We start from the raw sequence: 16,375 nt of genomic DNA, 5'->3' as shown, positions 1-16,375 counted from the left end.
TACCAAGATACACTCACATTACATTCTGTCCATAAGAAGGTTGGGCTGGGAAGGTGATTCAGTGGTAGAGTGCTTGCCTGGCATGCATGAGGCCCTGGGTTTAATTTCTCAGCTAGAAGTGGTGCTGTGGCTCAAGTGGTAAAGCACTAGCCTTGAGTTGAAGAGCTGAGGGACAGCGCCCAGGCCCAGAGTTCAAGCCCCACTACTCACAAAAGAAAACAAAGAAGGCTGTATGTAAAGGAACCTTACCACACTGTTGGTAGGAATGTCAATCAGCATGACCACTTTGGACAGCAGTCTGGAGGTTCCTCAAAAAACGAATCATATTGCCAGGCGCTGGTGGCTCACGCCTGTAATCCTAGCCAATGACAATTCTTAGAAATAGTATCCAAACAGGGGGAAAAAAAAAGAATAAATGTTTAACTTTAGGGGGCCTGATGGAAACATTCATCCAAACTATACACTGTTGCCAGAACATGAACTAGCATAACTGAGAACATCTCATGTGGCTTTTTTTTTTTCTGCTTATGTGGTGCTGAGGAATCGAACCCAGGGCCCCATGCATACAAGGCAAGCACTCTACCACTGAGCTACCTTCCTAGCCCTACTTCTGACTTTTTGCTGGCTATATGGAGATATGATTCTCAGACATTCCTGCCCAAGTTGGCATCAAACCTCAATAGTCATAGCTCAGGCTCTTGAGTAGCTAGGATTACACAAGTGAGCAACTGGTGCCCATCAGATGACCACTTCTGTAAAAACTTGTCTTGTTCCTCAGTTCCTGGTGTCTTAAGGGAGAATCTAAATAAGCAGGAACACCATAAATAGGTGTGCTGAAGCCCTTATTGCCACCCATGCTGGAGTGCAGAAGTATACAACTGTCTTCTTAACATCAACCTTAGTGAAAATAAGATTCTAGCCTCAGAAAAACCACCAATCCATTAAGAAATGGATTCCATTAGCTAGGAGAAACCTAAGTATTGTTATAAGAAATGTGAATGATTAAAAAAATATTAATCAATATTGCAAAACAAGACTAACTTAAAAATCAGATAAAATAATCATTGAATCTAATCATTCAAATTGATATGATAACTTGTCCATTGTATTGTGAATTATTTACCCTTTGAAGCTCAAGTAGATTATAAACATCCATCTTGGTCACCACCAATTGTGTAACACCTCATTCTATAATTATAGTCAAGCAATTCCCTGTTGGCAGTAATATTCCAAATGTTGCCTAGTGGTTGCTCACACCTGTAATCCTACTCAGGAGGCTGAGATCTGAGAATCATGGCTGAAGCCAGTCCAGGCAGGAAAGTCCATGAGACCCTTATCTCCAATTAACTATAAAAAAAACAGATATGAAGCTATGGCTTATGTTACAGCACTAGCCTTGAGCAAAAAAAGCTGAGAGACAATGCCTAGTCCCAGAGTGCAAGTACCAGGATCCACTTCTGTGCAAGACACATACACATGCACATGTGCACGCGCACGCACACACACACATACCCCTTTTCCTCTATCAAGCTACACACAGCACACTAGGGCATATTTGTGCTATACTTTTTATTTTTTTGGTCGGTTGTGGGGGCTGAACTCTGGGCCTGAGTGTTGTCCCTCAGCTCTTCAGCTCAAGGATAGCACCCTACCACTTGAGCCACACTGCCACTTCCAGGTTTTGGGCCTCTTGCGTGTGAGGCAAGCACTCTATCACTAAGCCAACTTCCCAGCCCCTCTCCTATACTTTTGACATACTAAACAAAATATATCCTATTTCTTTTTTGCTAGTTCCAGGGCTTGAACTTGACCTTTAAGTTGGTTTTTTTGCTCAAAGCTGGTACTCTATCACTTGAACCATGCTTCCAACCTAGCTTTATTGCTAGCTAACTGGCTCTCTCTTAGGTCTGTCTATAAAGGCTTTCTTTGGACCAACATCCTCAAATTTCAGCCTCCTAATAGGATTTCAGATGTGAGCTACTGGTGTCCCACTTACTATCACCTTTATTTATTTATTTTGGTTGGTGGTGGGGCCTGAACTCTGGGCCTGGACGCTGTCCCTCAGCATTTCAGCTCAAGGCTAGCGCTCTACCACTTGAGCCACAGCACCACTTCTGGTTTCTCTTTTGCTTATGTGGTGCTGAGGAATTGAACCCAGGGCCTCAGGCATCCAAGGCAAGCGCTCTACCACTGAGCCACTTTTCCAGCCCCTACTTCTGGTTTTCTGATGGTTAATTGGAAATGAAAGTTTCCCAGACTTTCCTGCCCTGATTGGCCTTGAACCATGATCACTTATTTTTAACTTCATTCAATTAGCCTCAAATGGCAGCAAAAATTAAAATTAAAGACTATGTGGAAGGCACTGCCAGTATGTTTGTTGGCATACCCAATGTACTTGTCTTCATCCTCAATCACTAGAGTACCTGTGTGACTCTAGGGTGCTTCTTTATTTTTACCTCCCTGACCTTCATTTTCCCTTCTATTAAGTTAAACACATGCTGAAGGCCTGTCTTTGAATTGGTTACATTTAGATAAATTGATCTAAGGTCCACAGTCATTGGTTGGAACTCATGATCTTCCAATCCCCACAGACACCAAAATTCATGAACCCTACAGTGTCTTCCAGACAGGATGCAGTATTCATACACAAAATACATCCATTCTTTCAGATATTTTAAATCATCCCTGGATTACTAAATACTTCATACAATGTAAATACTACATAAACTCATGTAGGGGATTATAAACGAAAGTATAAATAAAACCAAATTAGTATTTACTCAGTACAGACACAATTTTTTCCCCAATAGTTCTGATCCATGGTTAGTTGAATCCAAGGAGAGAAAGGCTGAATACACACACACACACACACACACACACACACACACACACACACACACACACACAACTTTATTTTGGGAAACTACTATGGCTTGCACACACAGCTTTGTACTTGTTAGGCAGGAACTTTACCACTTGAAGCACACTCCCAGTCTTTTTTATGCTATTTTTCAAGTAAGGTTACTCATGGGCATGTGTAAGCCAGCCGGGGTCCTAATCTTCCTATTATGTTTCTTACATATCTAGGATGACTGGCAGTTAAGATGGACTCTGTTAGCTGGGGCTGACCTCATATCATGACCCTCCCAACTACTACTTGTTTTTTGTTTTTGTTTTTTGTGACACTACGAGGGCCTGAGCACTGTCTCTTAACTATTTTGCTCAAGGCTGATGCTTTACCACTTGAGTTATACCTCTACTTCCAGTTTTTTGCTGGCTAATTGAAGATAAAAGTTACAGAGTCAGTCCTGATGATCTCGGCTTCCTAAGTAGCTAGGATAACAGACATGAGCCACTAGTACCTGGCTTCTAACCACCATATTTGTGTACCTAGAATTCCAAACATGTACCACTATTCCTGGCCTCCAATTCTATTTTAAAATAGGTCAAAACACAGGAGGGGGAATGACAGAGGGATAATACTAATCATGATGCATTATACTCATAAAATGAAATGTTGAATTGAAATCCATTTGTACACTACTTAAATAAAAAGCTGAAAATAAGGGGCTAGGAAGGTGGCTCAGTGGTAGAACGCTTGCCTTGCATGCCTGAGGCCCTGGGGTCGATTCCTCAGCACCACATAAGCAAAAAGAAAAAAGCCAGAAGTGGCGCTGTGGCTCAAGTGGTAGAGTGCTAGCCTTGAGCTGAAGAGCTGAGGGACAGAGCCCAGGCCCAGAGTTCAGGCCCCATGACCGACCCAAAAAAACAAAACAAAACAAAAAAGCTGAAAATAAGAAAATTTATTATCAGATACTAAATTAAGTGTGCACATTTCTTAGAAGACTGTCTCAGATTGTAAAAGTTTAGTTTTTATAGCTCATTCAGATAAAATATAAAGACAAGGGTATAGATTCAACCATAAAAAATGCTAAAACACAATATTTTGCATATAAAATGGTAGCTAAGTATGTTCAATCAAATATGCTCATTGTAAATAAATTCACGTACTGTAACTTCCTAAATTAAGTCTAATGCTTCAAAGCCTTATGATAATGTGGAAAATCTTATATTTGCTCACTTAGGCCACGCATCCATAACAAACCCACACCTGGATGCTTCTTTCCTACATGTCCACATTTGCAGAGCTGCTGTGAACAGACAAGGCCAACAACCCAGTACTTCATCACACAATCTTAAATGATTTCATCCTCCAAAACTAAGCTATTTACTGTTCAGGCTGACTCTTCTATGAACCTGCAGTGACAATCAATGATAGAACATGTGTATATGGTGATTCTGAATAACGTTCTAGTTCACTGAGACTTTCTGCAGTAAAATCTCATTGGATTTATGTTTGCCAAGCATCCCATGGAACATCCCATACAAAAAAATTGTTCTAATCCATTGTTAAAAATATAATTGAGGGCTGCGAAGGTGGCTCAGTGGTAGAGCGCTTGCCTTGTATGCCTGAGGCCCTGGGTTCGATTCCTCAGCACCACATAAGCAAAAAGAAAAAAGCCGGAAGTGGCGCTGTGGCTCAAGTGGTAGAGCGCTAGCCTTGAGCTTGAGCTGAAGAGCTGAGGGACAGCGCCCAGGCCCAGAGTTCAGGCCCCACGACAGGACCAAAAAAAAAAAAAAAAATTATATATATATATATATAATTGAGCTTTAAATCAGTATAATAATACAACATAATTGAAAGCACAGCCTAACTTTGATACCTATAATAATTAAATCTGGACTTAAGATTTTAGGACAGATAAATGAAAGGAAGGGTTTTTCCCTTCTCTAATAAACATTGAAGGGGCTGGGAAGGTGGCTCAGTGAAAGATTGTTTGCCTTGCACGCATGAGGCCCTGAGTTGGTTCCTCAACACCATATAAGCAGAAAAAGCCAAAGTGGAGCTGTGGTTCAAGTGGTAGAATGCTAGCTTTGAGCTGAAGAGCTGAGGGACAGTGCCCAGGCCCAGAGTTCAGGCCTCACAACCAACAAAAAGAAAGAAAAAAAAACACAAAAAACACTCAAGGAAAAAAAAAATAGAGAAAAAAAACCCTAAAAATAGTATTTAGGGTGTTTCTCACACCATATTAAAAACTTCAAGCTGAAGCAGTATGAGAGTAATTCCAATAAATCACAAAACATAAACATAAACCAGGACATTTTTTACATATGAAGAAATGAAACTATCCAGGGATAAAAATACTAGGTTTTCTTTCTTCTAAGTCTGTAAATAATCCCACTTTCAAGCATAAAAAGTTAACAGAAAGTACATCTTTAACTTAAAAAAAAAGTAACATCTAACACTAGTAAATATAAATTCATACCAACTACCTGGAAATTCTGGCTTTAAATGTAGTTTTGAACACACACACACAGGAACATAAAGACAAAAATAAAGACAATATTCTCTCTTGGAAAAGCACTATGATGTATATGATGTAGACTAACATAAATTTTATATTAAGAATTGCAAATCTCACTTAAACCTCAAATTTTCCAAATTTTGTTAGCCATTAAATGAATAAAATAGCATCTTTTCCAAAGTGACACTACAATATTTTGCACTTTAGGTGTTTTAATAATTTTATTTGGCAAAGAGAAGCCTAAGAATCTTTACAAAAACATTTCCAGAGGGAATACATTTCAGTATAAAATAAACCTATTTGGTTGGAGAGAACAGATCTCAAAGGTGTATGTTTGACTTTGCCAATTTTAATGCCAGTACAAAAAAGATAGTTCATTGAAATATTTAAAAAATGTAAAAACCAGTCTAGCTAACATAAGCTAGCATAAACTATACAACCTTGCTGTAAAAGTACTTATGTCAAACTCTGCCCAAAATATTTTTGTAATTATACTCATAAATTCAGTTCCTTAAATCATTCTTCACTGCCGACTAGCTTTACCATTTTCTGTTGTCTCCATTCTGAAACAAAAAAAAAGGGAGGTAAAAATGGGTTGGTAAATTAAAACATTCATTAGCTATATCTATATTTCATCTACCTCATATAGGGAAATGAAAATCTAATATATGCAAAGAACAAAATAACACAAGCACATTAGGCAGAAGAATAAAGTCAGGGGACCTCTAATTAACACAATTTTCTCACTTTGAAGATGAGTGAAAATTGACCCTGGAGAAATTAAGGGCTTTCCCAAAGCTATTCCAAAAGGCAAAAGGCATCAGTGCGTGCGTGCGTGCGTGTGCGTGTGTATGTTTACGATGCTACTCTCCTTTCTCTGAAAAAAACTAAGGAAAACATCTCTGCTATTGAATAAAGCAGTTGTTTCCTTTTCTATTAAAGGAATTCTTTTACCAATATTTTACAAGAATTTCTTACAAATCATTGAACAAAATCATCAAACTAGGGTTTATTCTATTATAAATAGTGTTTTAATACTGCATTACTTGTTATAAAACTATTTTCTCTTTGTTATCTTTATTTTTAATTGGTCAGTTGTGGGGTTTGAACTCAGAGCCTGGGCACTGTCCCTAAGTTCTTTTGCTCAAGGCTAGCACACTACTACTTTGAGCCACAATGCCACTTTTGGTTTTCTGGTGGTTAATTAGAGATAAAGTCTCAGACTTTCCTGCCACGGCTGGCTTTGAACCACTATCCACAGATCTCAGCCTACTGAGTAGCTGGGATTACAGGTATAGGCCAAAATGCTGGGCTCCTTTGTATTTTTTTCTTAGATGCTTACTAGCCACTGAAAGCATTATTGGTACAAGCACACTATAAATCAATAAATTCAGACCTTGTATACACACCAAGAAAAGAGAGTTTTGTTTGTTTGGGGTTTTTTTGCTTTTTGTTTTTGCTTTCAAGCAGGGCCTTGCGCTCTCATGTGACTTTTCTACTTGGGCTGTTGTTCTACCACTTGAGCCTAACTCCACTTTTGGCTCTTTATTGGTTAATGGAAATAAAGAGTCTCATAGACCTTCCTGCCTAGGCCAACTTTGAATGGAGATCCTCAAATCTCAGCATTTGAGAAGCTACATTATAGCCATGAGCCACCACCAGTGCTGAGCTAAGATATAATACTTCCAACTCTCATGGCCCTATCGCTCAGCTGGATACAAAGCCTGTCTTGTATAGTATTACCAACTCTTAACAAATCTTAACTGATTTTTGGTAAGCAGTGCTTACCAAAGCACTACACAATAAAATAATTTTCAACAATAAATAACACAAACCCATTTTCTTCCTTAAGATGTTGATATAATTCAGCTCTGTTGTTAACTGAGTTTAAGCGTCCAGCAAACTCCTGATGTTTTCTGGAATTGGCAGTATGGATTCTATTACTCCACAAGGACAATAAGGACACAGGCCCTAATGATGTATAACAAAGAAAACAATAAAGAGAGAAGTATTGTTATCACAAAATTTACAAATGTAACAGACTTACCTTTAACTTTATTGCTCATGTTATATAAACCAAGCCAATAGCATTTTTCTCTTAATCTAAAATTTACATGTTCTTTAGGGTCTTTCAAACTACTCACTCTGTTCAATCACCTATTGGAAAGATTCAAATGATTAAATACAAAATTATACATAATGAAGTAAAGAGGTTAGGTCTGGCCAGCACCATATTGGCCACATGGCATCTTGTCTTCACAAGAAGAAGGAAATGCCTCCACCTCCCAGGTGATGGGCCTGCCCAGATCCCTGGAGGCAGGGGCAGGCACTTGGCTGAATCTGTCAGTCTAGTGGAGCTGCCCCCTGTGCTGACCCTATTTAGGCCCAGACCAGCACAGGCCCATTATGCCATGCCATGTGTGTCTCCATGATTGTGTCCTGTGTCCTGTCTCCTGGCTTGTCTCCAGTCATCATGGTGGCCCAATTCAGCTCTCCATTAGAGTTAAATTGGTTTGCTGGTATTGTTTTTGTTCTTTCTTTCCTCTCTGGTCTGTTTCCTAACCATGTTATATATATTTGGGGGCTGCAGGCTTTTCTAACAGATGGCTGTCTGTGGCCTGCTAACTGTGCAATGAAGACTTCAATATTCCACCTTCCAAAAAGTGGCTTCCCTGATAATTCACCTTACAACTGTGAGGTACAGTTAGCCAAAGTAACTCCATTTTTTGTCTAGGCAGCCATTTGGTTTGTAAAGTGTAAGTATGAGCTGACCTTGCACGCACCTGTTGTTTGTTCAGTAAGGGCAAGCCTATCCTGTCTATAAGGGAACCAAAAAAAAAAAAATTTTTAAAAAAACAACAGACAAAGGCTGCCAGTAGTCAGCCTTCGTCCCTTCTCCATCCTTGCTAAAAAGCAAAAGAATATCTCTCCCTCAATCAAGTTTACCAAGCTGGCAGCTTTGCAGAAGGCTATTGACAACCTTGAGGCTTATCATCAGCTGCACTGAGTTGCTGTATTAGTCAGGAGCTTATAATAAAAATAATTTCTGTAATAGTGTCAATAGCATTGATAGTATTGGTCATGTTGACCAAGTCAAGATTATGTTTTGCCTATTCTCCTGTGACTCAAGGCTATGTTTTTGCTATGTTTTGCTTCTGTAACCTTGCTTGCTTGCCTCAGTAACAGAGCCCAGAAAAACAAAGATGAGAGTCAGGTCAGGTGGAGGCATCCAATCAGTAAAAAGCACATATGTAACCCTTCTGTTTTAACCAATAGGGGTAAGATTAGCTACATGCTTACAGTTAGTTTATGATTTGTGGGTTTACCCAATAAAAACTAGCCTATATGACTGGAAGGGGTTGCTCTCTCCATAGAGATAGCACTGACCAGTTAGTTCAATTCTCCATGCTTGGCGCAAAATAAAGCTTTGCTTAATGTTTACTTTGTATCAGCCTTGATCCTTTGATCAGGAACCTTATTACAACAATATGACTAGAATGTGTACATGTGCTGTGTGTGCGAAAGCTAAGGGGACAGTGCACAGGCCCTGACATCAAGCCCCAACACTGGGAGAAAAAAAGAACTCATTCAAAACAATTTGGAAAAGGAAACACGAATGTCAGAAGACTCTTTACAACCTGATTTCAAGATTTAATGTGCAAAGGACAGATACACAGACCGACAGGAGACGAAAGAGAACCTGGAAACATACACATAGTCCACTGGCAAATTACAAAGGCTCTTCAGTGAAGAAAGGATAGTCTTTTAACAAATGCTACTACAACAATTAGAATACTCAGTATAAAAAAAAAAAAAGAATTCTGACCCATACTTTTCACTGAGGTGGGGGAAGGGGAGATTATCAAACATATGTAAAACCTAAAATTCTAGAGGTCCTAAAAGAAAATGTAAGAGCTAACATTTCTGACCTTGGATGACATTTCTTAACACATGATCCCCAAAACACCACAAAAGCAAAAGCTGGTATATTTGGGTTCTTCAAAAGTAGAAACTTCTACATTGTAAAAATGGTGGCTTAAGCCAGGCGTTGGTGGCTCACACCTGTAATCCTAGTACTCAGGAAGCTGAGATCTAAGGATCACAGTTCAAAGTCAGCCCAGGCAGGAAAGTTGGTGAGACTCTTATCTCCAATAAACCACTCAGAAAACTGGAAGTAGTGCTGTGGCTCAAGTGGTAGAGCACTAGCCTTGAGCTGAAGAGCTGAAGGACAGTGCCCAGGCCCAGAGTTCAAGCCCCAGAACCAAAAAAATAAAATAAAATAAAATGGTGGCTTAGTGGTAGAGTACTTGCCTAGAATGCATGAAGCCCTGGGTTCAATTTTATAGTACCATATAAATAGAAAAAGCCATAAGTGGTGCTGTGGCTCAAGTGGTAGAATACTACCCTTAAGCAAAAGAAGCTCAGGGACAGTGCCCAGGCCTTGAGCTCAAGCCCCAGGACTGGGAGAAAAAAAAAAAAATCTGCACTGCAAAAATGACAATGAGTGCTGGGAATGTGATTCAGTAGTAGAGTGTTTGCCTTGCATGCATGAGGCCCTGGGTTCAATTCCTCAGCACCGCATAAGCAGAAAAAGCCAGAAGTGGTGCTGTGGCTCAAGTGGTAGAACTCTAGTCTTGAGCTGAAGAACTGAGGAACAGTGCCCAGGTCCAGAGTTTAGGCTCTACAACCGATCAAAAACAAAAAATGACAATGAACAGGAGCAACACACTTAGAGAAAATATACACAAGTCATCTAAGAACTCATAAAGAAACAATCCAGCTTAAAAATTCATCAGATATTCACTGAAAAAAACATAGCAAATGACAAATAAATGAATAGAGGCTTATCATTATTAGTCATGAAGAAAATGTTAATTAAAACAATAAATTATTGATGAATCTTTTAGCTACTAGAATATCTAAAACCACAAAGGTAACTTTGACATACTGATATGGGTACAGAACAACCAGAAAACTCCTATTTTAAAGTGGGAAATTAAAAAGGTACAACCATATAGAAAAGTAAGTTGGCAGGGTTTTCTTTTGAGAAAGTAGCAATATGCCTTGCAGATAAATGAAAAAGAACAAATACTCATACACACACAAAACACAGGAAACTCAAATGCATTATGACATGTAAAAATCCAACCTACAAAGGCAACATTATTTTATTTCATTTAAGACACTCTGAAAAAGGCACAATTATGAACTGAGCACCACTGGGTCACACCTATAATCCCAGCTATTCAGGAGGCTGAGAGCTGAGGACTGAGGTTCAAAGCCAACCTGGGCAGGAAAGCTCAAGAGATTTTTATCTCCCATTAAAACATCAAAAAAATCGGAAGTAGAGCTGCAGCTCCAAAGGTAGAGCACTACTCTTGAGCACAAAAACTCAGGGACAGTTCACAGGCCCTGAGTTCAAGTTGCAGGATCAGCACAAATAAAAAAAAAAGGTGAAGAATTACTACAAAGGTACAATGTAGAGAAATACCTTGATTGTGGTAATGTTTGTTATACAACTTTAGGCAATATCAAAACTCATCGAACTACACACAAGAAAGAATCCTTCTACATGTAAGTTGTTTAAACTTTAAAAACCAAAACAGAACTGTATTTTTCTTCTTTTAAGATACTATGCAATTTTCTTTTTAAACAACATACAAAGGAGCACATAAAATCATAAACTCACTACTCAAAAAACTATGAGTAAGCTGGGCATTGGTGGCTCTCATCTGTAATACTAGCTACTCAGAAGGCTGAGATCTGAGGATCATGGGCAAAGCCAGCCAAGCAGGAAACTCTGTGAGACTCTTATATCCAATAAACCACTAGAAAACTGGAAGTGGTGCTGTGGCTTAAGTGGTAGAGTGCTTGTCTGAACTGAAGAGCTGAGGGATAGCACCCAGGCCAAAAGTTCAAGCCCCAGAACTGACCAAAAAACAAAACAAAACAAAAACTATGAGTACTTTGGTCTTAACATTGACCAAGATGCAATGTACTCATAAATTGACATGTTGAATTGAAACCCTTTATACAATTATTTAAACATAATAAAACAAACGTAGTAAAGTAAAATGAAAATGAATTTGTCTTTTACTCAATGCTAATCTTGATAGGTTCAATGTTATTCTCAAAATGCTAATGAAGGGGCTAGGAAGGTGGCTCAGTAGAAGAGTGCTTGCCTCCTATGCATGAGGCCCTGGGTTCGATTCCTCAGTACCACATAACAGAAAAAGCCAGAAGTGGTGCTATGGCTCAAGGGGTAGATCGCTAGGCCTTGAGCTAAAGAGCTGAGGGAGAGCGCCCAGGCCCAGAGTTCAAGCCCCACAACCGACAAAAAAAAAAAAAAAAAAAGAAAAGAAAAAAATGCTAATGAACATAGAAAAACAAAGGAGGAGGCAACAATGCTTGATAAGAAATGTATTCATTACCTTGCTCATGTGATTGTAAGCCCTCTGTACAGTATTTTCATAAAAAAAATTTATTTCAAAAAATGCTAATGAACAACAACAAAATATTTGGGTTTCTCTGTTACTGTATCACACAAAGAAAACAAGAGATTTTAACCAAATCTATGAAATTATAATAATCCAATCCTAAGAACAAAGCACATAAAATTGACTTTGGAGAATCCTGTGGGAAACAAAAATTGCAAAGCAGATAAAACAGATATAATCAAAGCCCAGGTGCTTATCAAAGACATATGATTTAGGAAATGGCACTGTGGCTCAAGTGGTAGAGCACTTGCCTTTAACTGAAGAGCTCAAGGACAGAGCCCAGGTCCAGAATTCAAGCCCCACGACTGACAAAAACAAAACAAACCACATACACACATAAAATCCAGCACTAAGACATATGATTTAGGTAGTAAAACAGAATGGAAAAAAATATTTTTCAAACACCAGTTTCAAACTACAGAGAGAGAGAGAGTAATTTACAATATAAATGTTCTTACAGAGGTCATTACATAGTGTGTTCAAAGGGAAAGCTTTCAAGGATCCATTTATTGTAATCATGGCTGATAATTCACCCAAGTGACAAGGTAGTATACAGGAAACTTTTTTAAACAAAATTGACATTGTAAGACTACAAGAGTCTGTAGCCTTCCCACCCTTATATAATACATACTTAATGTAAGGTTGACCCAGGGAAGGCGAAGCAGGCTCTTTCCTCCTCTTGGCTAAGTCTCTGCCCAATACCTGTGTCACCTAGGTAACTGGTACACCTGGAGGTCACATCCTAGGCTGCCCCAGTCATGCCTTCCATCAGACTGGGGGAGGGTCCCAGGCCCTTGGGTCACATCCACATCCAGTGTGGCCACACTTTCCTCACCTGGCTGCACCTTTTCCCTTCCCCTTCCCTACTTAAACCCAGGTGAGACAGCCCACCCCTTCAGCTACGGGGGGGGGGGGGGGGGGGAGGGCAGCAATTTGGAAAACAAACAACTTTTCCTGCCTAAATATCACATGGTATTCTCTTCATTGGCTACCTAGTGAAACCTACCTATTTAATATACCTTACATTTATGAACTCATCCATTCAGCAAATAATACAACTCATAGAAGCACACCAGATGCTGTATGTTGGGCAGCAGTGATGTAACAAGAAATAAAAATTGCTGATCTTAAAATGTTTCAGATTAACAGCAGAAGCTATGCTAATGTACTACTGCTATACACTACCGTAGTAGCAATCCCAAAAAGTAATGGAAGCATAAAGAAGCAGCACCTCACTGAACTGTGAAAGGATATCAGGGAAACTTTTCTTGGGAAAGGAGTTGATGTAAGCTAAAACCTGACATTACAGGCAGACATGACAAGAGAGAAAAGTGGGCATTTGTGAGAATACCAATTCTTGGGCTAAATAAACTCGGCCCTATGAACCACTATTGTTTAGTCATTTAATTTACTAATATATGTTTTGGCTGTTTGCAATTATTTGCCAGCATATTTTTACAGTTCTATTTTCTAAGGAATACATACAGATACATTGTTTGGCATATACCTAAATTTCTGATTCTAATCAGCAGTGGCTTATCATGTAAGAAATAAAAATGATTTATCAACACACATTTACTACAATATTATTATTTTATTTTCTAGATACCCTGGCAAATGCCTGAAAGGCAAATATAAAAGAGAGAGTTCTGATTCTATGATTTCAAAGAAATTAAGGAACACAATACACACATTTGACAGAAGCATATAAAAAACAAACAATGCTGATGGCTCATGCCTATAATCCTAGCTACTCTGGAGGCAGAGAACTGAAGATTACAGTTCAAAGCCAGCCCAGGAGAAGGAGTGGTAGAGATATTTGTGAAACTCTTAAACTCTTATCTCCAATTAACCAGGAAAAGCCTGAGGCCCTGAGTTCAAGCATCAGTCCAAACATGCTCGGACACAAACACATACACAAACACACACACAAACACAAACACACACACACACACACACACACACACACACACATACACACACCACTACCAACACCAACAACTATTACAACAACAACTATTACAACAAAAAGAACAAGAAACCGCAAAAATGGGAATCTGGCCAGTTCTGAGAACTATACTACCTCAAAAGAGGCACAATCATCAGTCTGATGATGGCAAATACCATTTCTCATGTATCCTAAAGGACTAAATATAATTTTTACCTTCAATTCAAGATCATGAAGGTCATTGGTCTTAGGAGCTTTCATTCACAAATTAAAACTAGAATTCCTTCAAGAGGAAATTAACCCACTCAACCTCTAAAAGATAATGATTTATATCAATACCTTCATTTAAGTTTATTCAAAGAAGTGTAATTTATCAAAGAATGAGTATTACCAATAAACTGAGTTTAAGAACAAGTACTGCCCGGGGCCAGTGGCTCACGCCTGTAATCCTAGTTACTCAGGAGGCTGAGATCTGAGGTTCAAAGCCAGCCAGGGCAGGAAAGTCCCTGAGACTCTTATCTCCAATAAACCAATAGAAAACCAGAAGTGGAGCTATAGCTCAAGCGGTAGAGCGCTAGCCTTGAGCTGAAGAACTGAGGGACAGAGCCCAGGCCCAGAGTTCAAGCCCCACGATGGACAAAACAAAAAAACTAGTACTTGACACATATGATGAAGAATACCAGCAGATTCAAGTTTTTATATTTATAATTTCTTTTTTTTTTTGGGGGGGGGGGTCCAGTCATGGGGCCTGAACTCTAAGCCTGGGCACTGTCCCTCAGCTCTTCAGTTCAAGGCTAGCGCTCTACCACTTGAGCCACAGCGCCACTTCCGGCTTTTTTTCTTTTTGCTTATGTGGTGCTGAGGAATCGAACCCAGGGCCTCAGGCATGCAAGGCAAGTGCTCTACCACTGAGCCACCTTCCCCGCCCATATTTATAATTTCTTAAAACACAGAATTTAAGGTAAAAGTACTTATTCTCCAAAGGCTTCATTAATGTAAATATAACAATATTTTTTGTTTTTATTTATCTGCTTTGGCCAGTACTGGGGCTTGAACTCAGGACCTCTTGCTCTCCCTTAGGTTTCTGTTCTGGCTCAAGGCTGGCACCTACCATCCCAGCCACAGCTCCACTTCTGGCTTTTGGCCAGTTAACTGGAAGTGAGAATCTCATGTATGTTCCTACCTGGGCTGGCTCAGAACCCTGGTCCTCAGGTCTCAACCACCCAAATAGCTTAGGATTACAGAGATGATCCACTGGTGCCCAGCTACTTTTTTGCTTTTGAATGCTGACAAGCCTTGTTTCTTCTTCCAAAGTTGTAAACAGAGATTCTCCTAAATGATACTCAGGCAGTTAGGAGCTCTTTCCCAAAGACACAACAATAACAAATGATACTATCTAAAAAAAAAAAGAACAAAAGAACAACAAAAAAACTTAATTAGAAAAATCTCCATCAATACAGTCAACCACGATTATACCTTACCTTTTGATTTTTCTACCTGTGGAGTTTCATCCATTTCAACAAGGGGCTTTTTGTTTGGAGGTTCTGGAGAATCGGGAGAATCTTTTATAATCTCAGCTTCAGCCAACTCTTCTTTTCCACGATCTAAAATTCCTTTCAATCTTTTAGAGGGACAAATAATAAAATGTAAAGTTAAACTATTAGAAGTCTACAAATGGTTCCAATAATTAAACCATTCTGAACACTAGTTTTTTGTTTTCTTTTTTTGCCAGTCCTGGGGCTTCAACTCAGGGCCTGGGCACTGTCCCTGAGCATGTTTTTTTCAAGGCAAGCACTCTACCACTTGAGCCACAGGGCTACTTCAGGCTTTTTCTGTGTATGTTGTACTGAGGTATTGAACCCAGACCTTCATGTATGCGAGGCAAGCACTCTCCCACTACACCACATTCCCAGCCAAACATTAGTCTTTATAAAACAAAGCTGATCTCACAAAATACCACTAAGAACCAGAAACTTCTATCAAAAATCAGGTATAAGCAGTTAATGAATTAAACTCAAATTTCTCTTTGCTTTGTTCAAGAACTAGCTATAAAATGGGGGAAAAAATAAATAAAATGAGGAAAAACTATAGGAAATCTGAAGCTAAAATTTAAAAGGTGAGGTGATATTTCAAAGATCTTGCACAATTTTAAAGATATGGAAGAAATATTACAAAACACAAATAAGACTAAGACGTTTACTGTTATTTGTTTGGTTTATTATGTAGGGTGGAAACATATTTAGGTTCCACTAGTTAGACACTTAACTAAGCTTTCATCATGGAACACATCATTTTCAAAATATTTAGAGGTATGCTGAAGGTCAGTGCATGCTGAATGAGCTAACAGTGAGCCAATTTTATTTCAGATGCTAAGCAGCACTAAGGAAAAACTAAACTTTAAAAATTTTAGAGAATATAAGTGGGGCTGGGAATGTGACTTAGTGGTAGAGTGCTTGCCTCACATGCATAAAGCCTGAGTTCAATTCCTCAGTACCACATACATAGAAAAAGCCAGAAGTGGCGCTGTGGCTCAAGTGGTAGAATGCTAGCTGTGAACAAAAGAA

The 16,375-nt window shown here is 39.0% G+C and overlaps 1 protein-coding gene across 3 annotated transcripts in view; it reads right to left on the bottom strand.

Moving 5' to 3' along the window:
• Positions 1-5,276: 5,276 nt before the first annotated feature.
• The window catches only part of Ints13 (integrator complex subunit 13), a 45,077-nt gene continuing 33,978 nt past the window's right edge, over positions 5,277-16,375 (bottom strand). Inside the window, exons 15-17 of one of the 3 annotated variants that reach the window (XM_042677452.1) lie at positions 15,293-15,432; positions 7,202-7,337; positions 5,277-5,929 (exon numbers count right to left, since the gene is read on the bottom strand). In XM_042677452.1, coding sequence (XP_042533386.1) covers positions 5,890-5,929; positions 7,202-7,337; positions 15,293-15,432 — 316 coding nt within the window. In that variant the 3' untranslated portion in view covers positions 5,277-5,889. The remainder of the gene's footprint in view (positions 5,930-7,201; positions 7,338-15,292; positions 15,433-16,375) is intronic. The other 2 variants (XM_042677454.1, XM_042677453.1) reach the window with 2 other exon arrangements.

Source organism: Dipodomys spectabilis, unplaced genomic scaffold, assembly GCF_019054845.1.
Source record: "Dipodomys spectabilis isolate Male_0828 unplaced genomic scaffold, ASM1905484v1 ptg000039l, whole genome shotgun sequence".
Taxonomy (NCBI): Eukaryota; Metazoa; Chordata; class Mammalia; order Rodentia; family Heteromyidae; genus Dipodomys; species Dipodomys spectabilis.
The sequence above is the reverse complement of the archived record's forward strand: the minus strand, read 5'-3'. Positions and strand labels throughout refer to the sequence as shown.